The following is a 27,744-nucleotide window of genomic DNA, read 5'->3' as shown; positions in this document are numbered from 1 at the left end:
CTAAAAGGGACTTCGCCTCTTTTTCCGGGCTCGGCAGGGTAGCACTCTGGACCCCGGCTCTCCGACCCTCACGGCTGCCGATTTGCTGGGGGGGCTTGGAGAGCCGCCTTCCCCTTCCTGACGCGGACCGAGGGGCCAGCCTTGGTCCACCGCGCGCGCTGCATCTTCGCTCCGTCCCCGGCCGCCCGCCCGGGCTGCCACCCGCCGAGTCCCGAGAGCGAGCGGGCGAGCGAGCGGGGGCCGGCGCTGCGTTCGCCCGGGCGCGCCCTCCAGGATGCTGCTCCGCCCGGTCCGCTGAAAACGAGCGCCCCTTCCCGGCCCAAAGGCGGGCGCCCCTTCCCGGCGCCTCCTCCAGGTCACCCCTGAGGCTTCTAGGCGCCCGGGGCTCCCCCCGCCGGCTCCCTTCCTCCCTCTCTCGCTCTCTCGCTCGCGCTCGCTCTGGTAGGGCCTTCCTCGCAGTCCGTGCGCGCAGGCGGTGGCTAGCCGTCTCGGACGCAGCATGCAGGCGCGCTACTCTGTGTCCGACCCCAACGCCCTGGGAGTGGTGCCCTACTTGAGCGAGCAGAATTACTACCGGGCGGCGGGCAGCTACGGAGGCATGGCCAGCCCCATGGGTGTCTACTCGGGGCACCCGGAGCAGTACGGCGCGGGCATGGGCCGCTCCTACGCGCCCTACCACCACCACCAGCCCGCGGCGCCCAAGGACCTCGTGAAGCCGCCCTACAGCTACATCGCGCTCATAACCATGGCGATCCAGAACGCGCCCGAGAAGAAGATCACCCTGAACGGCATCTACCAGTTCATCATGGATCGCTTTCCCTTCTACCGGGAGAACAAGCAGGGCTGGCAGAACAGCATCCGCCACAACCTCTCGCTCAACGAGTGCTTCGTCAAGGTCCCCCGCGACGACAAGAAACCTGGCAAGGGCAGCTACTGGACCCTGGACCCGGACTCCTACAACATGTTCGAGAACGGCAGCTTCCTGCGGCGCCGGCGGCGCTTCAAGAAGAAGGACGTGCCCAAGGAGAAGGAGGAGCGGGCCCACCTCAAGGAGCCGCCCCCGGCGGCGTCCAAGGGCGCCCCGGCCGCCCCCCCACTAGCGGACGCCCCCAAGGAGGCCGAGAAGAAGGTGGTGATCAAGAGCGAGGCGGCGTCGCCGGCGCTGCCGGTCATCACCAAGGTGGAGACGCTGAGCCCCGAGAGTGCGCTGCAGGGCAGCCCACGCAGCGCGGCCTCCACGCCCGCCGGCTCCCCCGACGGCTCGCTGCCGGAGCACCACGCAGGCGCGCCCAACGGGCTGCCCGGCTTCAGCGTGGAGAATATCATGACGCTGCGAACGTCGCCGCCGGGAGGCGAGCTGAGCCCCGCGGCCGGGCGCGCGGGCCTGGTGGTGCCGCCGCTGGCTCTGCCCTACGCCGCCGCGCCGCCCGCTGCCTACGGCCAGCCGTGCGCGCAGGGCCTGGAGGCTGCGGGCGCCGGGGGCTACCAGTGCAGCATGCGCGCCATGAGCCTGTACACCGGGGCCGAGCGGCCGGCGCACATGTGCGTCCCGCCCGCGCTGGACGAGGCCCTCTCGGACCACCCGAGCGGCCCCACATCGCCCCTGAGCGCCCTCAACCTCGCCGCCGGCCAGGAGGGCGCGCTCGCCGCCGCCGGCCATCACCACCAGCATCACGGCCACCACCACCCGCAGGCGCCGCCGCCCCCGCCGGCTCCCCAGCCCCAGCCGGCGCCGCAGCCCGGGGCCGCCGCGGCCCAGGCGGCGTCCTGGTATCTGAACCACAGCGGGGACCTGAACCACCTCTCCGGCCACACGTTCGCAGCCCAGCAGCAGACTTTCCCTAACGTCAGGGAGATGTTCAACTCCCACCGGCTGGGGATTGAGAACTCGACCCTCGGGGAACCCCAGGTGAGCAGCAACGCGAGCTGTCAGCTGCCCTACAGATCTACGCCTACTCTCTACCGCCACGCAGCTCCATATTCCTATGACTGCACGAAATACTGACCTGCCCCGGCCCTCCTCTGCCCTGACCCGCTCTGGCTTCGCCTCCCAGACGCGACCCTCTCAAACAGTTCAGGCTGCAGAGACGCAAAAAGAACCCAAACTTGCCCGCCGCTATTTCCGCAGACCCGGGAGCAGAGAGAGCGCGCGCGCCAGCCTCAGCCCTCTGCGAAGCTGCAGGTAACTTTAATTCGCCGCCCCGTTTCTGAGATCCCAAGAGGCCCCAGTACAGGGACGCGGCCCAACGAAATGAATAATGATTTTAAAATCCCCCACCCCTTCCAGGATGGCTGTGCTCACTGCTCCACTCGGGGTTTCAAAAATTATAACTTATGGACCAAATCCCATAGCGACCCAGTAATGACTCTCTGTAGAGACCCCCATAGGTCTATGGGGGTCTCTATAGATTATGTATGTGCTGTGTGTAATTTTAAATTTCTCTAACCGTGCTGTACAAATGTGTGGATTTGTAATCAGGCTATTTTTTTGTTGTTTTTCAGAGCCATTAATATAATATTTAAAGTTGAGTTCACTGGATAATTTCTCATCTTGCCCGACCATTTCTAACTGCCAAAGTGAAAATTCAAGAAACCTATGCGGGGTTTCCCCCCTGTACAATTATGAGATATAATTCTTTTCCCAGTTGTAGGTCTTTTACAAAACAAGAAAATAATTTATTTTTTGTTGTTGTTGGCGGATAAAGAAGTCAAGTATCTGATACTTTTTATTTACAAAGTGTGATGGTGTTGTATAGTAGATTCCTCCCCCAGCATTCCTAAAAGAAAAAAAAAAACACTAAAAATTTAACTTGACCTGTGTTTGTCTTATGTGGTCTTAATTGTTGTACTTGCCTTAAAATAAACCCATGTTGTTTTTCTGCCCAAAGTCCGGACAGTGTGTTTGTATTCTCGAATTTTTAAAAACCAGGTGTGTTCACAAATCCACCTGTTTTGATTATTTTTGTTACACAGGTGGGTAAATGTGTAGACATCTACAGATGATCACAGAAGACTGGGGGAACTCCCCTGTTGTCCTGCTAGTGTCAGAAAAGGCTTTCGATTAATTCAGAATCCCACCCTGACTGAGGCAATCAAGAAACAGTCCTGCTTGGACGTGGCTGCCTGAAGGGCTGTGAGCCGTAATGACATTTGCTGTAATGCATTTTGTTAAACGCAGAAAAACATGCCAATAGTCAAAACAAACAGTGCCATTCCATCCCAGTGTCCAGCCATCTCCAATTTAGGAGGTGAGGGAGGGGAGGATAAATATTTTCCATTAGCTAACAACAAACCAGGGGGAGTCCTGCTTTTCCTCAGTTTCCTAAAATACGGACTTCCTTCCCCACTTTAATAGTTCTCCAGAAAAGAATTTGAACCCGGATGGCGAAAATCCAAAGGGGATTGATTCTGTACCGTTTAATGACCATCCCTGGCGGTGACCAGATCAGAGGTGAATCTCTGACCTCTTTACTTCTGGATTTGATTTCTAAATCTTTACCCTACTGCAGTGAAAAATTTTAAAGCCTCGTCGCACTTCAAAAATAATTTACAATGCTTTTAGAGTTTTAAATTTGTCAACTTTTCCAGGACTTTAAATAATAGATTATTTTTCTTTTCAATTTTGATACCCCGTCCTTAAAATTTTAAATAGCAATGCAGCCTTTGTGAGGTGTGGCTGCGCGGGGTAGGGGGGGGATGGCTTTACTATCTGTTTCACTGGCCAAAACACGCAACTCCCCTCTTGGCCTCTGTGTGTGACTTTGGGGTCCAGAGCTCCAAATTGGGAATTAGTTTCCCAGCCCAGCAGGTGAGAAGGCACTCTGTACCTTGCCTAGAGTGCAGCTCCTGTGAACTTAACACTTCAGGAGATGATGATTTTCCAGAAGGTGATCTTGCTGGATGCAGTAGCCTTGAATGTAACCTGGGCGTTATGTTGTTTTTAACATGGCATTTTGTCTCTATGTTATGCTGAAATCGAATTGGGGGAAGTTTGAGCATAATAATTTCCCCCATATGTGCAACACAGATTCTTGCAATCTGTGGCCCCAGAGGTGGCACCTGGCTAAGACTTAAAGATTGCATTTTATTCCTTTTCATGACCACAGGAGTGGTGAGCCCCCGGGTCCCTGGTGCTCAGTTGAGTGGGAAGGACCAGAGAGAGGGAGGGAGAGATCGCTGAGACCATTCTCTGAGCTGCAGAATGAGGCCGCAGATCGCTCACTGCGGACTCGGGCACTGGGGTTTCACTTTGCTCCCCCCAGGTATTTCAGAGTCCTCCCTGAAAGCCTGCCCTCACCTTAAGATTTAGAACTCAGAGGAGGTCTCAGAGACACATGGAAAACAGTGGAGAGAGAAATGGAACCACGGGGTCAGAGATCTGATCTGCCCTGGACACCGCGCTGGGGTCTCCTACCTTTGAGAAAGCGTCTTAAAGAAGTCCCCGCTGTGCGTGGGCCGCTCACCTGAGCGAGTAGCTCAAGAAGGCCACGGAGGCCACGGCGAGGGGCCCTTCCATTCCCCTGGGAATGGGGCCACCTGGGGACTGTTGGAGGAGTTATCCAGGCCTCTGGAGGCGGCAGAATGGAGGCGAGTCAGGCCCTGGGGCGCGGAGGTCGGGAGTGCGGGAAGCGCCTGGAGGCCGGCCGCGTGCGGGGGGAGGCCCTGCGCTCGGAGCCAGGCTCAGCCCCGGCCTGAGGCAGCCCGAGCGGCTTCGGGGCTCAGTGGCCTGGGGCGTCGGTTGCTCCGCGGAGTGGGAAAGACCGGACGCCGGGACTGAGCGCGGAGCCCAGGCGCCACCGGCTGCCTTGCCGGTCTTCGCGCCACCCTACGCGTCTGCCCCCGTCGCGCAAAGACTGCGCGGGCCGTCCTGGCTCCGCGTCTCCATCCGCTCGCCGCCCCTTCCTCCGCCGCTCTCCTCGGGAGGCCCAGGGCTTTTCAGGAAAAGCGGAAAGGAGGTCGGGGCTGGAAGGGCCGGATTGCAGGCCTGCCGGGACTCCTTGCTGAGGCGGCTCTGTGGTCCACCGAACGCAGTTTGCGTGAAGCTGCGTCTGATAACCACGTTTCTTCCTGACCCAGTAACATACAGCCGGGCAGGTCTCAAAGATACAGCAAATAAAATGGAAGTGACCCGAACACCACAACAGAGACCGTTTCCCACAGAGATAAGCCTGCGTCCCCGACTGGCCTTGGCTGGGTAGACTGTGGCCCTAACCAGGGTCCAGTTTTGACAGATGATAAAGGCCGCCAGAGAGACCCAGTGGCCTCTGAGCATCCTGCACGCTGTTCTTAGCCCCGGAGAGCCCGCAACTGGAGTAGCCTCGCTTCTTGTTAGACTCGGAGAGACACCCAGGCTCACTGCTTTCAGGGAGAGAGGCTGAAAGTTGGGCTTCTCCCACGGCCAGTCTTGGGTCTGTGGCCCGGCGGCCCTCACTGCTCTGGTTCAAGTGGCTTTTCCCCGAGGACGCCAAAATCGGTAGCAACATGCATCCTCGAGTTGCTGGAGCAGTGGGCTAGGGGTTAGAGGAGCACATCTCGCTGTGTGAACAAACTCCTTCCCTCCCTCGCCTTGGTCTTCTCATCTAAAGTGAGCAGGTGAGTGCAAGGGCATTTCAGGGCAGCGGGCATATGTTTTCCTGCATCCCCGGCTCCTGCGATGGGCCCTCGCTTATCCCCACTCCCCTTCTCTGCTCGCAAGAAGTGAATATCAGAAGTTAGTGGGAGAAGAAAATGCAGGGTCCTGGGAACTTCAGCATTTGGCTCATAAATCTTTCCAGGTCCATCTCCTCCCCTTTACCCCAAGACTGCCTGGGGGGTGGGATCACCTCTGGGCCTGGGAGAGGCTTGTGAGCTTCACTCAAAGCACAGAGCAGAGCTCCCAGGTCCCCAATGGCCGAGTGCTCGCCTCCTCCATCCTCAGCCCCAGCCCAAATCCAGAAATCTGGACCGGGGGGGGGGGGTTGGGCCAGGTTGGCCAATGGAAATTTATTGGTAACCATAAACCTGAGGTGAGTGGAGAGAGTGACATCGAGAAGAGACTCCCGTGACGAATAAGCAGAATGCACTGGGGCTGGGAGCCCGTACCGGGCGTCTCAGGGGATGTGTGCCTGCGTCCTCAGGACCACGTGCTCCTGCCGCTCAGGGTGTGGTGGGAGTGGATAAGTAGAGAGTAGAGACGCCCTTGGGTGCAGCCAGGCCAGGGATGGCTGGGGAGTGGGGGGCAGACTCCAGGTCAGCGGGACCCCCTGGTCAGAGCCACCCCCGAGTGCCTGCTGGCACCACATACTTGACATGCTTTCCCAAACTTTGAGAAGCATTGCCTGCCTGCCTCTTTCTTGCCTGGCCTCAGCTCACCAAGGCATTTGAAATGTTTGCTTTTTGACATAGGCATGTAAGGAAGGGGGTGGAAAGTTTCAGGGAGTCGGGAAGGCTGGGCAGCCGCTGCTGCACCTGGGAAGACGCCACCGCCTCCACTTATGCAAGCCTTCCCCTCTCTGGCTTCTGCAACATTTCTGTTCTGCAGCAGAAGCAGACAGACATCGCTTGTGTAGAGTTTGATTCTTGAAGGTGCCTCTCCGGCGCTGCGTTTTTTCCTGGGTCAGGTCCGTGGGGACTTTATGCTGGGGCTGTGAGTGTGTGAAGGCTGGAACGGAGGAAGGGGGTGGGTTGACAGCTTGCTGGACTTGCTGGCACTGATGGTCCCTTTAAGGGAATGGAGTTGGGGAGCACTGGGAGGGCTTTGTGCTCACTCCATACGCCCACCCAGGCTGGGAGGTCATGGAGGCCAGAGAGGCCGCTCTGACCTCACAGAGGCTCAGTGGCCCTTGATCCTGGACCTTACCTTTCCAGCAGCCCCTCTGGGCGTTCTCTCTGCCCTCATGTTATTTTTCCAGATGGGTTCCCCAGTGGAGATTTTCTCTCTAAGCCAAATCCACATGCACCAACTCAGGCCCTACGCACACAGGCCAACTGAGGGTTCCTGTGACCTGGGGCATGCTACCTCAAGCTCTCTGAGCCCATTTCTCAACTGAAAAAATAATAGGATCATCAAATAGGGTTATGTTGAGGATTAATGAACCCAACACCCGTGGGGAAAGTGCTTCGATATCATCCATTCCATAGTAAGGGCTGTCAGCTATTAGGATTTACCTGGATAACAGAAGAGAAAGGATTCTTTGGTCTCAATTAACTGCATATATCAGGCTAAATGCTGATATGCTTGGGCAGGGTGGTGCCCGGGCCCTAACTGCCCCTTTTCTCTGGGCTTCAATCAGCATCAGCTGACCGGCCAACCATTACCTTTATGGCTCACTTCCCCTGAGAGAAGCAGAAGACACTGCCCCCCAGTCCTTTCAAAGTGGAAGAGGAGGGTAGGGGAGGAGAGGGTGTCCTGGGTTTTGGCAGGATGTGAGGACTCTGGGTCTCCTACTTACAATGCCCCAAATCTCCCAGCTCTGGCGGTGGGGCACTCATCTCTCCTCTCCAGAGGGCCCCCTTCCCCTTTGATTACTCCAGACACACATTCCTCAGCTTCTGTGCTCACCTGAGGGTGTCAGACCTCAGAGAATTCCCCCTTTGGAGGAAACCGTGTGGGTTCCAATCCCTGTTCTATTTACTACCTCCGTTGTTTTCCGGTGCTCTGTGCCCGGCCTCAGTTTCACCATCTGTAAAATGGGTGAATCCATCCTCCCATCTTCCATAGATGCTGCCAGGGTTCTCAAGAACCACACACAGTAGCTATTATAATGTGATTGTTTTCCTGTGTTTGGAACACTTCCTCCTAGGAGACCTGAGGTGAGTTAACTTCCTGGCCTCAGTTGCCTGGTCTGCAGAATGGGAATGATAAATATTTCTGTTTCTTAGGGTTACTGTGAGGATGGAGTGACTTAATACAAGGAAAGCACTTAGAACAGTGCCAGCACATAGTAGTGTTCAAGACATAATTAGTTATTCGTATTATCCTTATTAGCATCATCCTCACCAACATTTTTAGGTTGTCATTAAGGTGACCTTGCATCTTTCCACCCTCACTCTTCTCAAACATATGGTAGAATCATTCATTCGTTCAACTGAATGAATCATTGAATGGATCATTCATTCATTCAAATATATATACAATTTGTTAACCATCTTCACACTTTAAAAAGTGAGGCAGATATTTGGGAATATGGCGCAGATCATCGTTAACTTGAATGTCTGCTCTTTATTTACCGGTGAAGCAGAAGAAGGGTAGATGGGAGCGGGGCATGGGAGGAACTCCTGTCTCTCCTCCGCAGCCTTTTTTTGTGAGGCCTCTTTGGTCCGGGCTGGTGCCTGTCCTGTCCAAGGAGCAGGCTTTCTGCTAGGGAACTGGGAATGGTACTTCCTGCCCTCATTCCACACTGAACCCAATTTGTGCTTGGGCCCCAGAGTTGGAACTGCCACGGTCCTTCCGGAAGCATGATTTCAGGGCTTTCCTGCAATCTGGAAGACGCGCTCCCACTGACTTCAGAGATGAATGTGCTTTTCTGGGATTTGAAGACCTATGAACCTGCAGGGAACTTTCGGCGTCTCCATCTGGCTCTCTGAGTCACCCAGTCTGCCCGGCTGTCTCCTAGGCTCAGCTGGTCCCCCACCGAGCCTCCGATAGGTCCTCACCGGACAGAGCTTCCGCACGAGGGCGCATCCACACTCGGACACTCGGTGCTTGTTCCCTGCGCTCCCCGGAAATAAGCCCCAGCGCGGGGTTCCTTCCTGCAGCGTCCCCTCCTAAGCTCAAGTTACACACTTCACCTGGGAGCCCAGGATTCGTCCCCCCGCCGGAGCCGGGTTAGGGCGCCCTGCCGGAGTTCTGCAGCTGAAACCTCCCAGAGAGGTTGCTAACTGCTGCAAGCACGTGGGGCTCGCCTCTCCAGACCGCGACTAGAACTGGGGTTGTTTTTTCTTTACTATCAGTGCCCTGCCCACCAGCTGCGCGTGTCTCCGCCTGCGTCCCGCCCATGCCCAAATTGGGCGATGTTTATTATTGTACGAATTCAAGCTCCGATTTGCCTTAGAGTTTAGAAGGAGCGCCGCGGCGGCGCGCCTTTCCGGAAAGGCAGGGATGTGCGTGCTGGACTTTGGGTGCCTGGGAAACTCCAGGAAGGGCTCCGGGAGCGGAGGTGGGGGCTCCGCGCAGTAACACCGGTTTGTCTCTTGCTCTGGGTCTGTTAGAGCCGGCACCGAGGCTGGATCCAAACTTGAGCTTGCAGGGGGCGCTCTGGTCTGGAGGGGTTGGGTGACTCCGGCGATTGTGGTACCCGTGCGTTGCAAAAGCGCCGACATTGAGGTTGTTTTTCCATCCCAGGGTTGAAAAGGGTGCTCCGAGGAAAGCCAGGGATCCAGAGAGAAGGCAGCGCCCCGCCCCCTCTTGGCTAGAGGGCCATCCTCAAGACCAAAGCCGGGACCAGGCCAGGCGGGACACTGGGCATAAGTTAGAAATGCAGCGCTGGGGACGGAGGCCTGGATGTGTCCCAGGGCCTGACCTGGCTCTCCCTCAAGACACGCCTGCACCCAAACTGGTTTTTCGACCCTGATCGCGACTTCCTTTTTGGTATTTCAAACGTACCGGGTCCCCTGTAGTCTATTCGGAACCCCCAAACACATGAGTTACTTTCTGGATTCCGCATTTTAGAGTGGGATTCTCCCTGCTTTTCCGTGTTCAGGGGTGACCTGAGCACTGGCAGCCGGTCCCCAGCATAGGGTCGCCTCTCTGTGACAGCAGCAGCAGACAGGCCCCCTCCCTCATTAACGCAGGTTTAGTGCCTCTCTTCCCAATGGCCGGGGAGCCTCGAGGGCCATTACAGCCCTCACCTGCCATCTTCACTCCTATGCCTTCTCTTTGGCATCCACACGGTTGACTCAATGAAACGTTAATTCAGTTATCCCAAACTTTTTCTTTCTTTCTTTTAAAATATATTCAGCAAAGATCATAAACCAGGAACTAGTCACGTTACGTGCCACCCCTCCAAGGCGGTGGAGTAGGGGGAGACACCTCCTTCTAAATCAGCATCATTCAGGGTTTTTGATTCAAACCGGGACGTGGCTAAATGTAAAATGAGACCGGGTGGGGAGTGCTTACACCCCAGGGTGAGTGGGGGGGAGCAGCAGGAGGGCGAGCAGGCTTCCCAAACGCTTAATGTAATCACGGGCCAGCTGCGTGCACTTGTAAAGTTGTTATAACCCCCTCCTTGTTATAAACAGGAAAGCACAGAATATAAAGCAAGAGACCCGCATTCACAAATACCAGCTCTCCTGCACCAGCTGCCAAATTCCCCTTTTATGGTGTTCCTCCTTGCAATCTCAGACCCATCAGAAAGACCTTAGTTTCTCCCCCTCAACTCTCCAAAAGGGTTTATTTTGAAACCTCCCCAACCAAGCTATGGACCCGGTACTGCACGCCCTCTCCAACTCTCAGTGCCCTGTGCCACTGGCTTCGGGAGAAACTGGGCTCCTGGAGTCCTCTTCCCCAGGTCCCCAGGGAGCCCCGAGGCTTGCCCCTTTCGGGATACTAGGCCCCCAGGGAGTACGCCTCCACCCCCCAGCTCCTCTGGGGCATCCCAAGGATCTCTCCAAGGAGGGCTGCATCCTCTTCTAATCAGACTCCCATCTATCTCCTCTCCCCCGCCAAACTATCTAAGAGCTCTTAAAGACCTCAGAAGGCATTTTATGAGACTGTGTCATCTCTACATTTCCTACTAAGCCTGGGAGAAGAAAAGATCTTTTGTGGGAAGCCATGGGATTTCGGGGCTCCCCCAGGCCAGAGGTAAAACTCACCCCTGCGCCCCTCCCACCCCCACCTCTCCTTCCTGGCCTGGCAGACCCCGCTCTGAGCCACCGCGATCCACATCCTGCCTCACTGACTGTGTGTGCTTACAGCGTCAAGGGGTGGACGTGATATTTCAAACATCAGATCAGTGCGTTTATATATTGGGTGCCCGGAAATTTTTCCAAATAAACACAGCTTGATTCAACTTGGGTGGGCGGACTTATCAACAGACTAATTCTATAAACAAATGAAGGAATAACCCCGAAACCGATTGGCTGGTATCAAAAAGACACGTGGAGGGAAAAGCTTGGAGTTTTTCAGCAATGAAATTTTAATTAATGTGGGTGGGCTGAGAACACAGCGACTGTTTATCATAGACAATTTATTTTCCAGCGCTAAGTCAACATATAATAGCAAACTTACAACAATTATTTAACATTTTTAAAGCCATGAAGAAGGGACAGAGCCCTGAGCCGCCGGGGAGAGCGGCAGAGCGGGAGGCAGGCGCAGGGCACGCTCCCCTGGAGGGCCCTTGCGGTGCAGGGCACAGTCCCTAAGCCGCCTGGGTCGCCTGCGACGCCGGAGCGCAGCGCGGGCTCCCACTCGCCATGAGCCACCTCTTCAGTCCCCGGCTGCCTGCTCTGGCCGCCTCGCCCATGCTCTATCTGTACGGCCCCGAGAGACCCGGGCTGCCTCTGGCCTTCGCCCCCGCGGCCGCTCTGGCGGCCTCGGGCCGGGTGGAGCCCCCCCAGAAGCCGCCCTACAGCTACATCGCGCTCATAGCCATGGCGATCCAGGATGCGCCTGAGCAGAGGGTCACACTCAACGGCATCTACCAGTTCATCATGGACCGCTTCCCTTTCTACCAGGATAACCGACAGGGCTGGCAGAACAGCATCCGCCACAACCTCTCGCTCAACGACTGCTTTGTCAAGGTGCCCCGCGAGAAAGGACGGCCCGGCAAGGGCAGCTACTGGACGCTGGACCCTCGCTGCCTGGATATGTTCGAGAATGGCAACTACCGGCGCCGGAAGAGGAAGCCCAAGCCGGGCCCCGGAGCCCCGGAGGCCAAGCGGGCCCGCGCCGAGCTGCAGGAGCGCGGCGCAGAAGCGCAGCCGGAGGTGGGGAGCGGGGGAGCGCGCCCCCGCCCCGCGACCCCCATCCACGAGGGAGCGCCTGCGCGCCCCTCGCCCCTCCGGGAAGGCTCCTCTCCTCCAGCGTCCGTCCACTGGCCCAGGCCCGCGTCCCCCTCTGGGGACGCAGGCGACGCGCTCCAAGGCGCAGCGGCCGTGGCCGCCAGCCAGCCCGCGCGCACAGTGGATGGCTCGCGGTCCCCTCCGCGCCCCGCCTCCCGCAGTTCTCCGAAGAGCTCGGACAAGTCCAAGAGCTTCAGCATAGACAGCATCCTGGCGGGACGGCAGGGGCAAAAGCCGGCTGGAGGGGGCGAGCTCCTGGGGGGCGCCAAGCAGGGGCCCGGCGGCTGTCTGGGCGCCTCGCTTCTGGCCACCTCCTCCGGCCTCCGTCCACCTTTCAACGCGTCCCTGATGCTCGACCCGCACGTCCAGGGCGGCTTTTACCAGCTCGGGATCCCTTTCCTCTCCTATTTCCCTCTGCAGCTCCCCGACACGGTGCTTCATTTCCAGTAAAGCAAACAGTGCCTCATTTTTCCCCTGCCCTGGTCTGAGCTTCTTGTGAGCAACCAGGACTCCCACCGCTGGAGAAAGAAGTTGCGTGTTTTTTTAAAAATGGTTTCCTCTGCCGACTCCTGGGAAGTATTAGCAACCTCTGCGCAGGGATGGGCACACTCCCCTGCCTCCTGCAAGGCGGACCTTCCCAGAACCCGGAGCAGCTTCGGAGATCTAAAAGACGCTGCCCACGCTGGGACTTGGGCATCTCAGACCTCCTACTGCGGGAGCAGGAAAATTCCTTGACCTTAGGTCAGTCCCACTGGCTACCCAGACAGGCCCTGCGTGTCTGGGGAACGGGAGGGCCCAGACAACCCGAGAGCAGATACGTGGCCGCAGTGTGGTCCTTTCTATCTGAGAGCCACGGTCTGACCATCACCAGCTCGGTTGTCACTGTGGCCCGGGCCTTGGCTTTGAGTTCGTCGGAGTGATGGGTGTTCACAGCTAGGTTTGTCCCTGAAGTCCAGGGAGAATTTTTCTCTTTTCCTTTCTAGATAGTAAAAGGAACATGCTATATTCTTTGGCTAAAATGCTTGATTCTTGTTACTGTAAGGACTGCCCTCTGAAAACATCTGTATTAACAACTTCTATTAAGAAAGTGCACTCTATATAATTTAGCATTTTGTTGCATTATGATAGCTTGTTAATCAATACACATGTTCTCCAACGCATGTTACCAGCAATAGCCCTCCTCCTATCTTTTGCTTTTTTGTTTAAGGGGTCGAAAGATTTCTGGAGACACCGGAAGTGTGTGAGGGGGAGGGAAGATGTCTAAGACAGTGGAAGATTTTCCATTTCCATGTTTTTTTCAAAATCTAGGCTTGACTGTTGCTACATTTTCCAGAATTGTGTAGTGAAGGACTACTTTTCATCAAAAGAGTTGGGTGAAACAAACACATAGAAAGCAAGTAGAGGGAGAGATGGGTTAGTGCCAGGAGGAGTAAGGGAGCCCACTGGTGTCTGTGGAGGCGGCTCTCTGGACCCCAAGGAACAGGAGGCCTGGTGGGAGGCTTCCCAGCCGACTGCAACTGGCCCCTCCCTCCAAGCCCCAACCAGGCAGGCCCAGAGCCTGCCGCTAAATAAACACCTATGGAGGTGACTGGAAGTCTGGTGTGAGGGGTGGGCGGGAAGGCGGGGGGCTGAGACAAAGATCTGGTTATGAAAATTGAGATTTTCACAGCCCCGTACAGCTTGGAACTTTTGGGAAATGCATCTAATCTCTTATGGTATCTCTCTTCGGGTTGTTTTGGTGGTTCCGAAACTTGATTTCCTGAACCTCCAAGTTACTTTAATTTTATCTGATGTGGGAAAAGCACAATAAGCCATGAGTTCTTGGAGGGAGGTGGAGACAGGTCTCTGAACTTTTTAGAGCAGTTTCCAGGACATATAAAAATGAACACAAACTTTACATCAGGAGAGCCTGTTGGTTAATATGTTGGATATTTTGGACAGGCAGAACAATTTAATAACTAGTAGGCACAGAGCTGACTTACTGAGAATTCATCCTGAAGGCCGTGTGCTACCGACCCACACATGCATCCATGACTGCTTTCTGCCCGGGCTGGTGGGAACACTTTGGCGGACGAGCTTCAGGGTCCTTGACGTTAAGAACATTGATGAGGTCCTATTGTTGAGATGCAGGATCACTGTGATTAACTTAAAATGTGGTGGAAGGGCCGTCATTCGATATTTTGTTATCCCGAAGTCTCAGCCTCTGTGAATAAAGTTGTTTTTTCATTAACCTCTCAGTGACTGGTTCAATGGATTACTGGGGGGGGGGGGGATAAACAAACAGTGTAATAAGAAAGGGGAGGCTGGGATTATATCTCGGAACCCCAGCAGTGTCTCTGGAGGCTCTGGCTTTCGAGGGAGGGTACACAAACATGGACTGGAGAGTAGGAGCTGAAAACCCCAGGACTGGTTTTCAGTCCTGAAATGTCAGCAATGAGATGAAGATTCTGCTATGTAGGATATATTTTTAATGTTTTCTTTTTATGTTTGATTTGCGATCTTGGGTGTTTTGTTAATTTATGATGGCTGTTTTCTGGAGAAGCAAATAATCGAATACTGTCATTTTAAAAGGATGGTATCTTAGAGTTGCAGTTCCAAAAAGTATAGTACAAACATTATTTTCATGGCAAAGAAAAAAAAGGCAGGAGTATGTATCACTTTGTAAGGGTGTTTATACATACATAAAGAGGGATTCTGTTACCTAATCCCCACATTCATCTGGTTTAGGAAAGCAAAGAGAAACGGACAGTGGGGTCATTTCTATGGATTCTATACAATTCCATGTGTATTCCTTCCTACTGAAGAGAAAGAGGGGCTTTGGGACTTAGCACTCGAAATAGCTGTTCTAATGTTCCAGTCTTAGTCATGTGCTCCAAATTATGGATCAATGAGAGCGAGGAAAGGTTTCCACTCTTAATAAAAACAAAATCACCTAGATTTCAAGTAAACTAGAAGCAACCATATCGTTCTGTTCTTTGGCAATCTGAAGTATGCCTCAGTGTTCTCATCTAAACAAAGGGAACAGATTCTGTTTCCTGTAGATGATCTTTGGTTTAAGCCTTGATTACACACACACACACACACACACACACACACACACACTCTTATGAGTACACTGATCATAATAGGGGTTATGGCAGGTGTATGTACAGTGATAAATGTGTATGTGTACATATATGTATACATGGATGTATGTATATACATACATGGATGTATGTATGTTCTACACACACAAACGGTCAGAAATTCACCTTTATTGCATAGCTGAGACAGATAAACTCAGATCAAGTGCTGAATTCCTTTAGATTTACACAAGTATTGGTACTTTGGGAAAGATTTTGTTTTTCTATATAATTTGAACAAGGAATAATTTAGTTTTTTGCACCATTATAGTGAAACTAACAAGGACTTTATAAAAGAATCTTGGAAGACATACCCACCTGAGACCTTTACCTTCACAACTTTTGCAAGGGCCTTCACAAAGGCCTTTTGCTTTGTCTGCTCTTGGATATTACCTGGCTCTTGTGGAAGCTGATGGCCTCCTGGGTCTTACATGCCCCATAAGGTTTTCCAGAATTGGAACAGGATGTGTTTTGCCATTTTCCAATACAGCCGCATCTCTCTGGAAAGAAGCCCACCCCGTGGTCTCTACCATTTCATGAAGAGTGGTCAGTGTCTATGCATGTGTGGGTTAATGAATTAGCCACATGTGATGTTATTGTTACAGCTGAAGGCCAGAGCCCATCCGCCCGGGCTGCACCCATGTGAGAGCCACGACTCGGTGTACTTCCCATCTTCATGGTGGCTGGGGTCTTGCTTCCATGAAGCAGGGGTTGTTTCATAGAGTCAAAAATACACACGATAATAAACCAAGTTAATTATTAAAATTGAAGAACATGAGTTTGTTGGAAAAGTAAAATTCTTTTTATCCACATTTCAAGCAGTTTTTATGCCTGAATAGCCAAGTGTCAAGTCCTCATCAACACTTGTCTTTATCCAGAGGCCCCAGACTCGGGGTTCTGCAGGGTCAGACAGATCCCATAGATTGTACAGGGACCTAGAGGGGTCCATAGGGAGCGGTGGGGCCTGGGCCCAACTGGGAGGGTCTGTTTCTTCCAATGGCGTCCAGTTGCCAACTGCCCTGGGAAAACCACACAAGTGGCTCATAGGCCAGATGTGGATTCAAACCCAGGGTGTACACTGTGGTGGGCAGATGAGACCAAGTGGAAAATTCACTTCTTCCCCCGGAAGGTGGCTGGAGAGAGGGAGGTGGGAGGGCCTACCCTAAGTACTGGGGATGGGGGAACATTATCAACTCAGGCGTCTTTATTTACCCTGGCAGTGATAGGGGAGGGCAAAGGGTAGGCACTGGGGCAAAGATTCAGTCCCAACCTCCTCTTCCCATTAGCGTGAATCAGGGTTCCAGCAGGAAACAGAAACCTACTTAGATGAACCACTGGAAAAGACCTGGTTGGAGGGACTACTTACAGGGGAGTACAGGGGAGTAGGTGGAGTGAGTGTAGATGTGACCACAGTGCTGGCGCAGGCAGGAGCTGAGGAGAATGACCCGACTTCTCTCCTCTTCCGCCTTCCAGCCTCACGTTGATGCCTCTGATCGGCTAAACCCCACCAGGAGTCCAGCCTACAGGGAGCCCAGGTGATATAGTCCATAGGGCTCAGCCTGCTGGGGCAGAGAGGGGTAGAGAATGCACCAGGGTGGGACCGAGGCAAACAGAGCATGGCCAGCACAGTGGAGGGTCCTGCCTCTGGGGCCAGTTGGTGGCAGCTACCCGGACCACACTGTTGATGTCCAAGGGCCAAGACCAGGATGTCTGGGACAATACCGGCGGCTTCATCTGGCATTCTCAGAGATTGGATTCTCCGGTCTGGCAAGCTTCCAGGAGAAGGTGGTTCTAGACCCTAACCTGAGAGCCTCTTGGGTGGGCAGAGTCTGGACTTAGCTCCTGAGGGCCCTGGCCCTGGCCATACAGTCTCTGCCTTCTCACCTCTGAGCCTGGAAAGGACTTGCTGAGTTGCTGGGGGCTGCGATGACTGTACATAGTTTGTATCCATTTGCTGAGCATTTAACACAAAGTTACTCCTTCCTGGCTAGTGCGAGGAGCGCGACTGATGCTGTGTTACTCTTCCAGAATGTGTGGCCCACACGCCGGTGAGGGCGTCCTCCAGCCGGAGTCCAGGGAAGGGACACAAAGGAAGTGTCTCGGCCGGAGGTCAGGCCCTCTGGGAAGAGTGGGGAAGACGCCCTGCTGTCCACAAGACCATGTCACCTTGGACAACACCAAGTTTAAAGACTGACTCAGGTCCTCATACTGTGCAAAGTGAATATGACACATGTCCTGTCTCCCCAGCATCCTGGGGTCACAGTTCTTTCCCAGGTAGTGGTCACCTTCTACTGTTCCACAGGTCTCTCTGGACACACCTACGAGTGAGGAAAACCCCTCTCATTAATATCTTATTGACTCATTACCATTCAGTAATTTGATGTTCAGAGGAAGGTGGGGAGGGGTATGTTAGCCTTGTCAAGAGTGAGCCCACCAGACAGAGAATAATAACCCAGCTCTGCTCTGACTTGCTGTGTGACATCAGCAAAATGACTTAACCCTTCCGTGCCTTAACTCTCTCATCTGTGCAAATGGGGGCAACGTTAGTAACTGCCTCAGCAAGCTGTTGAAAGGAGTAAATTTAATGATGGGTATAAATTCCTAGGACAGCACCTGACCCAGTTCTCATCTGCAAAATGGGACTAGTCATAATGCCTTCTGCATCGGGCAGTCGTCAGAATTAAATTAGTTAATATATACACATAAAATATCTGGCATGTGGGAGGCATTCGGTAAATGGGAGGTCTTGTCTCTGTATACAGACGTAGCCTCTAATCTAAACACTTCTGTTTTACAAGTCCATTTGTGAACCCACAACTCTGCGCGCATTCCGTAACTCCTCCTGGCCTGACTTCTTCAGCTCTTCCTCCCGGGCAGGCTGGCAGCCATTTTCATCTCTTCCTTGCACTGTTATATCTCTTGAGATGATCCAATCGTTTGAACACAAAACCAAAAGCAAAATAAGCCGCCACACGCGGCGGGGGATCCTAGGAAACCACAGGAGAGCGATTTTCACGAGCGAGGAGGGCGAGTCCTTTGGTGTTTCCTTGCCTTGCCCAGGAGCTTAGAAGGAGCTTCCCAGGGCTGGCCGTCCAGCCATAGTGAACTCAGGGGCCTTGGGAATGAATAAAACTCTTCATTTCTGCCCTCCCCCCACCCCAGCACCAAGACCATGCCTGTTGATCAAGGAGAGGCTCCACCCCTCTCCTGGGGACAAAGGGACCAGACTGGGGAGCAGCTTTTCCTAAATTCATGCGTTTCATAGCCCGCCTTATAAAGTGTAAGGAACATTTCTTTAAATGCTGTGGCTAAATATAGCAGGGGCTGGGTCAGCTAGAACATTTTTAGAAAGCACATTACAAATCAGGAATGTTTTAGAGAAATAAATAAACTTTCCCACATTTTTGGACTTTGTGTCGGCCCTGCAGGCTCCATCTTGAGAGCATGATGGGAGGTGGGGGTGATGAATAATTCACGATGGGCTCTTGCGGGTGCCCGGAGCACCCTGCAAGTGGCTGCTCCTTCCCTTCCTTGGGCGTGGGGCTCTAGGACAGGGGTGGGGTGGGCACGGGAGAGACTGTCAGGCTAGGGACAGCTCAGCGTCCGCATAAGGGCCACTCAGTGACGAGAGGAAGACGGGATCAAGGAGATCAAGGAGAAATACATCTATTTCCAGTGCGTTTCATTTTTTGTCTCTGCTTTCTGTTCCGGGGGTTCACTGGCCTTCCACGTGGGGTGAGAACAAACCCAGGGGGCCGTGTGCCCACCCCTCTGTTGCAGGATGACCTCCCGGTGCTTGTGTCCTGTTCCCAAGGGCTCCCATTCCGTTGGCCTCTGGTGGGACCAGATGGTGTGTTTCTAAAAGTTCCTCAGGGGAGTCTGCAGCCAGGGTTGCGAGCCACCGCAGCGAGGTACCAACGCCATCAGGCGGGTCTCTGGGGGTGAAGGAATTGTGCAAAGCAGGTTGTTCATCTCTTACTCTTTCTTATTTATCCACATTTGTACTCAATTTCCACTTGGTCAAAATAAACTCTCAGCTTCTCTCCATGAACGAAAGCATCCTTTTTCTATTTCTTCGGGTAGAGTTGCCTCCACTAAAACACTCGTAGAAGTTATATGTGTTCACGCAAGAAGTGTGGAATATTTAGAAGAGTACTAAAAAGAGAACCGATGTGTGATCCCATGACCACCTGTAATAATCCCACCACCAGAGATAATGGTTGGTATTTCCCCCCTAGACTATATATATACCTGTATCGACCACAGATATACCATTGATATTAGATCTGTATGTATATATACAAATTGTTCTTTGCTTCATCACTGCTACCACCATCACCATCATCATCACCACCACCATCACCATAGAGCTTTATTTTGTACAAAAATTATTTTGAGAGACTTATTTTGTACAAAAAGTTTTATAGCCCTTTTCTCATTTAAATTTAACCACCTATGGCATCACCATGATCTCCGTTTACACAGACACGGACACAGACACGTACACATGCACACACACACACCCTCTCTGAGAGAGACAGGTGTCTTGTCCTAAGGCACCTGGCTAGTCAGGCTCAGAGTTAGTCCTGGAGCACACGGCCAGCACCGAGGTTCTTTCTGACCCCCTGCCATGAGGTCGGGACCAAGGATGGGGACAGACTCCCACCACATGACCACTGGTCGACAGACCCAATCCGCACCCTCGCTGTCCCCTCCCTCCCCATCACGGGGGAGCCACGCCAGCACCTAAGATCCATTCTTTTATTGGTTTTCATGCTTCCAGCAGTTATGGGTAGAGCTGCGAGTGAGACCTCGACTTTTGCTGTCTGTTTGGATGAGTGGATCTCTACCTGCACTAAGCACCAGAATCCCCAGGGGGTCTTTAAAAAAATGCTGACGGCCGGGTCACAGCCCCAGATGGTATTTTAGGATGACCTCCCCCACCCCCCGCAATAATCCTAGTGTGCAGCTGGCGTCGGGAAGCAGTGGTTTTGGTATCAGTAAGGGAAGGCTTAAGGTCAAGTGCCTGGATTATTCAGAAAAACCTCTGGGCATGAAGAAACAGAGAAGTGCCTTTTGGGTTGAATGAAGCAGCCCAGCTGCTGACATTCATCAGGGCTCACGGCCTCCCCGCCTCCTTGCACACCGTCCGGGGGGAAGGTACTGAGCACATCACCTCTTTGAATCATTTCAGCAACCCTGTGAGGCTGCCTCGAGTCTCCCAACTTGATGGAGGAGGAATCAAGGCTGCGTGAGTGCATAACACACAGTCAGGGAGAACCCGAGTCAAACATTCAGGCCATTTGTTCCTAAAGCTCCGGCTCTCTTTCACAACATCTTCGCTGCACAAGCTAGTGTTTCACAAATAACCACCCACGTTCAGCTTGGGGTAAAGGAAGCACATGCATTTAAGGATATGCACAAAGGAGTAAAAGAGTTTGTTTTCCCATGATCAGGAACATGTTCCAAGTGCCTCTGTCATCAGAATAGCTTGTCATTCTCCATCCATCAAATAGTCATTAAGTGCCAGGCCTGTGACACACCTTAGCCATATACAAATGGACCAGACCCCGGTCCTGTTCTCGAGGGGCTTATATTCAGGTGGGGAAAACTAGCAAAGCAAATTGACAGGCACCAGCGGATGCACTGTTGACATTTATGGTTACTCAAAATCTTTTAAACACTCTCCATTTCCTGAGAGATTCCCATTCCTTCAAGCCGGTCTTTCAAATACAAGACGAAAAGAAAGAACCCCCCGCTCGTCTCTGTGTGCTAGGATGGGGCCCACCACCAGACATACAGGTGTGACCTTGGGGGCCAGGTGGGCAGGGAGGAGGGCATAGTGTACCTGCTTTGATGCTGCAGACCACGAGAGTGGTCCTGGGACCTGGAGCCGTGAGAGCCGCCCAGGATTTGAAGTCCTTGGATCCTACTGGAGGTGGTCGCTTCCGTGGTGGCCAGCCCTGCAGTATTGGCAGGGATTCACTCCTGGGAGCTCAGCTTGGAATCCACTTTGCAAAGATCCTGTGAGCTACTCGCAAATTCTTTCTGTGTAACTGAACAAGAGTTTGCAGTAAAAACTTAAGCTACTCAAAAAGTGATAAGACCTATGAGGGGCTAATCATCATCTTAGTATTTGCTGAGTACTCGGTCTCTGCTGGGGACTGGTCTAAGGATAATACTTGGCATGTATTATTACTCACTCACTTTTCCCCAGGCCCTGTGAGTTAGGGATGGTAGTTTTCCCTCCTTAACAGGTGAGGCAGCAGGTTTAGAGAGCTTAGTCACTTCCAAGGTCTCGTAACCCATACATGGTAGAGCTGGGTTTGGATTCAGGCTCTCCGGCTCTGAAGCAGCTGCCAAGCTCTGTCCTGAGGCCTTTATGTGCACAATCTCTTTTATTTTGAAATGAACTTGGGAGCTGGGGATTACTGTGTCCAGTTCACCAGTGGCATTTTACTAGTGCGCTCCCCAGGTCGCAAAGCGAATCCTTGGCAAAGTATCAGACCCAAGCACACCTGTCTTTAAAGCTCATAGCTGCTCTTCAGTATCACCTGACCGGGTGTGAAAGTAGTGGGCCTACAGGGCAAACACCCCCTCACCTCTTAAAGTGAAGGACACAGGCAGGGAACACACCGCCTATCAAACAGCATCCTGTATGAGGTTCTCAGTCAGGTCTGCACATCAGAACCATCCAGGGAGCTTAACAAAATGTGCTTCCCAGACTCCACTCCCAGACATGCTAGGGCATTTGGCCTGGGTGGGTTGCATGACCACCTGGTGATTCTAATGCGGAATAACCATTGACCTCATCTGGTCCAGCATTGGTCTAGTAGGCTGGTTCTCAACTGGGGGTAGTCTTACCCCCTGGGGCAGCTGGCAATGTCTGGAGACAGTCTGGGTTGTCATAACCAGGGGAGGGGTGCTAATGGCATCTAGGGTGTCGAGGGATGCTGTTGGATAGCCTACAAAGCACAGAACTGCCCCTCACAATGGAGAATTATCTGACTCTATAGCCCTGAGGTTTGAGAAACCCCGTATATTCCCTTTGTGAGATCTCCACACCCAAAGAACAGAGCTAGTGGCGTAGACACATTTCCATCTTCTTCCCGTCTCTCTGGGATTTTCAAGCTAAAGGGCCATAGAATGCTTCTTGATCAGGGATGTATATTTGGATCTTGTAGACCAGTGAGCCAAAAAAGAGTAACTTAACAATTTTAGTAGCCACCTTAAAAAAGAAAAAAGGAAAGGAAACAGGCAAAGTTCATTTTAGGGAATCTATTTTTTTAACCCCACCTATCCAAGACATTATCATTTCAGTGTGAACTTAATATAAAAAATTATCGACATGCTTTACATCTTTTTGGCACCAAGTCTTGGAAATCCAGTGTGTATCCTGCGCTGATGGCACATCTTAATTGAGATAAGCCGCATTTCTTGAACTCAAGAGCAATGTGTAGGTACTTAGCCGCAGCCCCGCTGGACGGCACAGCTTCAGATTCTCTTTGGTTGCCCTTTCATACACTTTTATAGAATTCTGCAGCTCTTTAGATTATTTATCCCAACTGCAATTAGGTCATTATTTGCCCAATGATGAGTTTCGCATCTGTCCCTCCCCACGATGCGATGTGCTCCATGAGGGCAAAGGTTACGTCATTTTCTGTTCTGCCCCCTTTTTCCTATCTGTCCAGCCTAGTGCCTGCCACTTAGCAGGCGTCCAAAAAAAGTCTGTTAACGGGATTGCACTTTTTCCACGCCTGACTCTCCTGCCAGAGCGGGCGTCCCTCAGCTTGCTGTAACCCAGTGCTTGGTGCATAACAGACAGTGAATATTTGTAGGACAGGCATGTGAAGGCACTTGTCCGACTCCGGATGCTTCTTTCCATACAGACTGTTCTCTACTCCTTTACTCACTCAGCCCAGGACGGGCGGGTGGTGGGGCTTATCAGACGGGTAAACATGCGTAGAGCTAGGCAGGCATCCGGGGTCCCAGCCTGGCTTTTTGCCCCTGGGAGTGAGCTGCCCTCTATTTTGTTCTCAAGGGTCTGCTCACTCCCCACCCCAACTATGGGGTGGAGGCTGCAAGAGTCCAGAGGGGCCACTGACTAGCGGGCAAGTCTGTTGCTCACCACAGATACAACCCACAGTCTCCAGCTGAGCTTTCAAAATAAATGTTTTTGACTTCTCTCGGCCCAATCCTGTCATTTCCCAAAGGGTTCAGAATTCAGGCAATCTCCTGGTTTTCCTGGCGAGGACCCCACCGAGGAGCAGGGAGGGGAAGTGAATTCCCCAGGGCACAGAGTTACATAGTGGAGGGTCCCGTGGGGGCGCCCGGCTCCCAGTCTGGAGGGCAGGGGAGCTTAGGCTGCAGCTCATGAGAAAAATGCCTGTCTCGACTCTGGACGCGCCTCTGTAGGCAAAGACCTCCCTGAAGAATCAAAGAGGAGGGCGGTCTTTACAGCACTGTGCACCAGACCCAGGGGTTCCATATTTAATCCCCGCGACTTCCCAGAGGGGCAGGGAGAACGTTCAAGCTGCAGGCGTGACCTCTGGATTTATGGGTTGGCGAGTGAGTCGTATCCCATTCCCCTCTGGCGAGAGGATGCTCCTTGGAAGCTGGAGTTGTGTGGGTGGGGGCGGGGAGGGCTAGGCTCAAGGAGGTGGAGTGGCAGCTGGGGGCTGTGAGAAACAGGAAGAGCCCTTCGAGCTCCATTAGGAGCAAGCGGTTGTCGTTCCCAGCGACCGAAATTCTCCACGGGCCCCATAATTCATACCGCAGAGCCGAGCCTGAGATCAGCTCCAAGAAGCTGCACTCGGTACGACCGCACGATTAGGACGTGCGTGTGTGTAGTTGCGTGTGCGTGGATGCGTGTGCGTGGTTGCGTGTGCATGGGTACATGTGTGTGGGTACGTGTGCGTGGGTGCGTGTGGCAAAGTTGGAAGGCAGAAAGAGACCTTGGGGGGATCGAGAATCTCCATCACTGACTCTCCCTCTGTCCCCAGATTGCGGGGATGCCCGCCAGCATCCAGCACAGCTTCATGAGGCTCGTAAGGATCCCTTCGGTGTCTCCCAGTGCTTCCCAGGACTTTGTTTTCATTAGCAAAGCAATATGTAATAATAGTTGTTAAAATAATTGTATTTCTGTTTTTACATCTGTAAAGATTAAGTTAAACAGTATGAAGCCCATTAAAGTATTTCATGACACGCTGCCGTGAACTGCCCTTCATTCCCTCTGCTACTATTATTCCAGAGTAAACTTCAGAGATCGGGCGGCTGCCACGAAGGGTTATTTATAGCGGCTCATTCATCAATAAAAAACTTCAAAAGGAATCTGTTACTCTTCTATTGGGAAGCCAAAGAAAACTCACATAAAGACAGCCCTGTTAAGAAACAAAGCGGAGCGACCGCAGGACATTTTGTTAAGTAAAATCCTGATTTCTAACAAATACCATGTCGCAAAAAGAGATTGCTGGCAACGTGAATCCATTTAAGCAACTGGGTTCCCATTGGATAGTTAAAATAAGCTGTTAAACAGTTGTATTTACGTTGGCTTCAAAGGCCCCGAGTCTCCTCTTTGGGTTTTAAAAGCGTAAGAGGTCTGTGATCCTGACATAGCGAAGCAAGCCTTTTTTTCATCTTAAGAAAGCGCAGGGGACGGACACATCCCTGCGCCTATGGGTTATGGTTTGATCTACGGTTTTCTTGGCTCTTGGCGTGAAACTGGACTGGGGATTGGAATAGAGTCCCCCCTTGTGGGAAGACCATTTATCGAGCACTTACTGTGTTCCTGGTACTGCCCCGTCGAAGCAGGTGTTACTGGCTCCATTTTGCAGATGGGAAAACCACGGTTGAGGGAGGTTGAGCCCATTACCCATCACGCTGGGCCATCTGTAGGATCCCGTCTTTGGTGGCATCTTAGAATTGTAGCGATTGGTTTGGTATTGGATCCTGAAGCGTGATGAGATGCAGATGTCTGCATGTTCACGAGCAAAACGACCACGAAGGCCAACCCCAAAATGTCAGTGGAGACACGCAGACAACTGGAGCCCCGGCATTTCGTTGTGTTTCCGTGCCTTGACACCAGACAGGTTCTGGGAGGCATGAGGCTGGGTTGTAGAAACGAAACTGCCTTTGAAGGACTCTGCTATGGAGACATCTTGTCCTTCTGGACGTGGAGGCTGGAGGGTGGGTGACGACACAGTCCGGAGCCTCCATAATTGTCGGGCAGCTAGCAAGTGCTGGGAACTCTGCCAAGCGAGAGCAGCAGAGGCCTCTGTCATTTATTTTTTCCAGCCTCGTGACGTAAATACCAACAACAGGCCCATTTTACAGATGAGGGGATTGAGGCTCAGTAAACGATTTTGCTCACAGTTACCCAGCTGGGAGGACACAGAGCAGGGCCTGGACTCTGCGCTGCAGGTCCGGGCGGGGGCGGCCTCTCCTTGGCTAACAGGAGTGGGAAGCTTTGGATTCAGACAGGCCCATGGTGACTGGTCACGCAGCTTGTCCACTGCTCAGAGCTGGCCGAGGGGCCGAGCTAAGGCTGAACATCCAGCCCGTGCATCTTGGAGCAGAGGCGCCTTCTGGGTTCCAGGTGGCCCGGGAACCAGGCCTATCTAGACTGGAAATCTGGTTTTGCTCCTTGTTAGCAAGTTATTCAGCCTCTTGGAGCCTCAGATTTCTCATCCCTCAAATGGGGTAATGACATCAGGGCGGTGCTGAGGATGGAGCAGGGTGAGGTCATTTATCTGCAGGGACTGGCACAGCGTAACAACCACAACAGTGGACGTTGACCGCACGCGTCCCCTGGGCCAGACCAACGCCGACAGCCTTCGTGTAGAAACTCATGCAGTCCCTCCAACCGCACGCTCAGATGGGAGCTATGAGCATCCTCGTTTTATAGACGAGCCAGCTGGGCCACAGAGGGGTTCGGTAGCTCACTCAGCATCGCACGGCTCTACGTGGGATGCAGGCCGGCCCTGAGTCCATTCTCTCACCGCTCTTCCCATCCACCTCTTTAGCGGGTCCTCCGTGAATATGATGGATTAGGCGCCACCCCGTAGATAGCACTGACATGCATGCCGAGAACTGGTGCTTATTCTAGGAACGTGGGGGCCACTGATGCATGTCTGCACCCCTCTCAGGGCTCCATCCACAAGGATTCTCATCGTTAGTTGTGCTCTAGAATGTTTTCTGGTTGTGCAACACGTGATCTGAGATGCGGCCTGTGTGTGGCCTGGGGATCGGGAAGCTTGGCGTCCACCCCCCTGCATTGCTGCTGTGTATCCCGACACGTGACCCCAGGGGGCCCTGTGCCCTCAGCACTCAGTTTCCTCACCTGTAATAAAAGAGAGTTGGCTCCAGGGCTGGCTGAGGGCTGCTCCGTCGTCACCCGCTTTGGGTGTCCACATTTGAGTGCAGAGGGACCCCTGAGTGCATGCCTGACCACAGACCTCCCTCTAGAGGGACTTAAAGAACATGTGCTCGGTTTCTGTCCAGAGCCTGAGGGAGGGGCCCCATCTCAGACACAGAGCTGTGACTACATTACTTTCTTTTGCTGAGCGCCATTTGGGTTTCCCACAGATGGCTACAGGGTGGGTTTGGAGGGAGTCTCTAATTCGGGGTGGGGACCTGAACAGAATGGAAATGCTGCCTTTTGCAATTTCCCTTAATTTCCTTTAAGGCAGTTATCAAGAAGAATGGTGGCTACAAAGACCAGAACCCCTTTATGGCACCGTTAGCCGGAGCTTCAGCTCACAGCTTTCCGGTGTGTGGAGGGGAGGCCTGTCTTCGTTGGATGGAGGAGAAGCTAACAGCCACCCTGGCGTGGCGTCCCCAACTTGTTCAGCAGATCCTTTCCCAAGATCCGCTGTTAGCACTGGATGAATTCAGCTGCATTTTGGATTTGCCAACCATCTCACACTGTTTTTAAAATGCTTGGGGTTTGATAAAACTGAAAAAGATATTTGCCAAACTCCATTCCCCTTCATTTTTTAAACCCATGTGGATTTTAAGGGGAATTTAATCCATATGTTTCTGATTCATTTGCTCTTAACTCATCAAAACCTTGTTTTAAAAAAGCTATTTGATGTCCAAGGAGCTTTTGGAGTTGGGTTTTAAATCTTTTAAAGTCCTCCCTTCCTGGCTTTGAAATGAGATGTTGCCGTCTGCCAAGCATAAATGAGCTCCCTAGCTGAAAAAAGGTTCATGTTTGGTTCACAATTAGAGAACTGTGAATTCTCAGTGGGCTGTGAAATGGGCAAAACCTGCCTCCTTTGAAGACCGGTCAGGACCCCCTCCCCTAAAGCCAGGACCAGGGTCCCACCGCCTGTGTGTCCAGGAGTCATGCCACTGGCTGGGTGAGGGACAAGAATGATGGGTCCTTTTACTTTAGCACCTTGATTCTATCAGCCCAGAGAAGGGCAGCCTGGAAGATGTTGAGGACTGGGCTCCCCACATTTTAGAAGAATATAACTTAGAAGGGACTTAATGTTTACAAAGCCTGATTTACTTTAAACTTTTTATAATGGAACCTTTAAAACATATACAAGAGTAGAGAATGTCCTCATGTATTACTCACCAAGCTTCAGCCCTTATCAGCTCAGTATCAACCTTGACTTTGAGATGAATCCTGGATTTTCTA

The 27,744-nt window shown here is 52.7% G+C and overlaps 2 protein-coding genes and 1 long non-coding RNA gene across 4 annotated transcripts; 2 read left to right on the top strand and 1 right to left on the bottom strand.

Annotated features, from left to right (window-relative positions):
- On the top strand, positions 1-17,290 carry FOXC2 (forkhead box C2). Of its 2 annotated transcripts, none has more exons than XM_061172569.1 (2): positions 1-2,182; positions 17,130-17,290. In XM_061172569.1, the coding sequence occupies exon 1, from the start codon at positions 500-502 to the stop codon at positions 2,003-2,005; it is 1,506 nt and encodes a 501-aa protein (XP_061028552.1). In that variant the 5' UTR covers positions 1-499; the 3' UTR covers positions 2,006-2,182; positions 17,130-17,290. The 2 variants fall into 2 exon arrangements, with proteins under 2 accessions (XP_061028552.1, XP_061028553.1); XM_061172570.1 differs by lacking the exon at positions 17,130-17,290 and adding an exon at positions 2,503-2,859.
- FOXL1 (forkhead box L1) lies at positions 11,188-14,216 on the top strand. The gene has a single exon (XM_061172574.1). It carries the CDS (start codon positions 11,392-11,394, stop codon positions 12,427-12,429), a length of 1,038 nt encoding a protein of 345 aa, XP_061028557.1. The 5' UTR covers positions 11,188-11,391; the 3' UTR covers positions 12,430-14,216.
- LOC133077833 (uncharacterized) lies at positions 16,670-27,744 on the bottom strand. The gene is made up of 4 exons (XR_009697794.1): positions 27,682-27,744; positions 24,882-26,439; positions 20,950-21,157; positions 16,670-17,419 (listed from the first exon to the last, which is right to left on the bottom strand). It is a non-coding gene; the product is annotated as an uncharacterized LOC133077833 (long non-coding RNA).

This window comes from Eubalaena glacialis, chromosome 18 (assembly GCF_028564815.1).
Source record: "Eubalaena glacialis isolate mEubGla1 chromosome 18, mEubGla1.1.hap2.+ XY, whole genome shotgun sequence".
Taxonomy (NCBI): Eukaryota; Metazoa; Chordata; class Mammalia; order Artiodactyla; family Balaenidae; genus Eubalaena; species Eubalaena glacialis.
The sequence above is the reverse complement of the archived record's forward strand: the minus strand, read 5'-3'. Positions and strand labels throughout refer to the sequence as shown.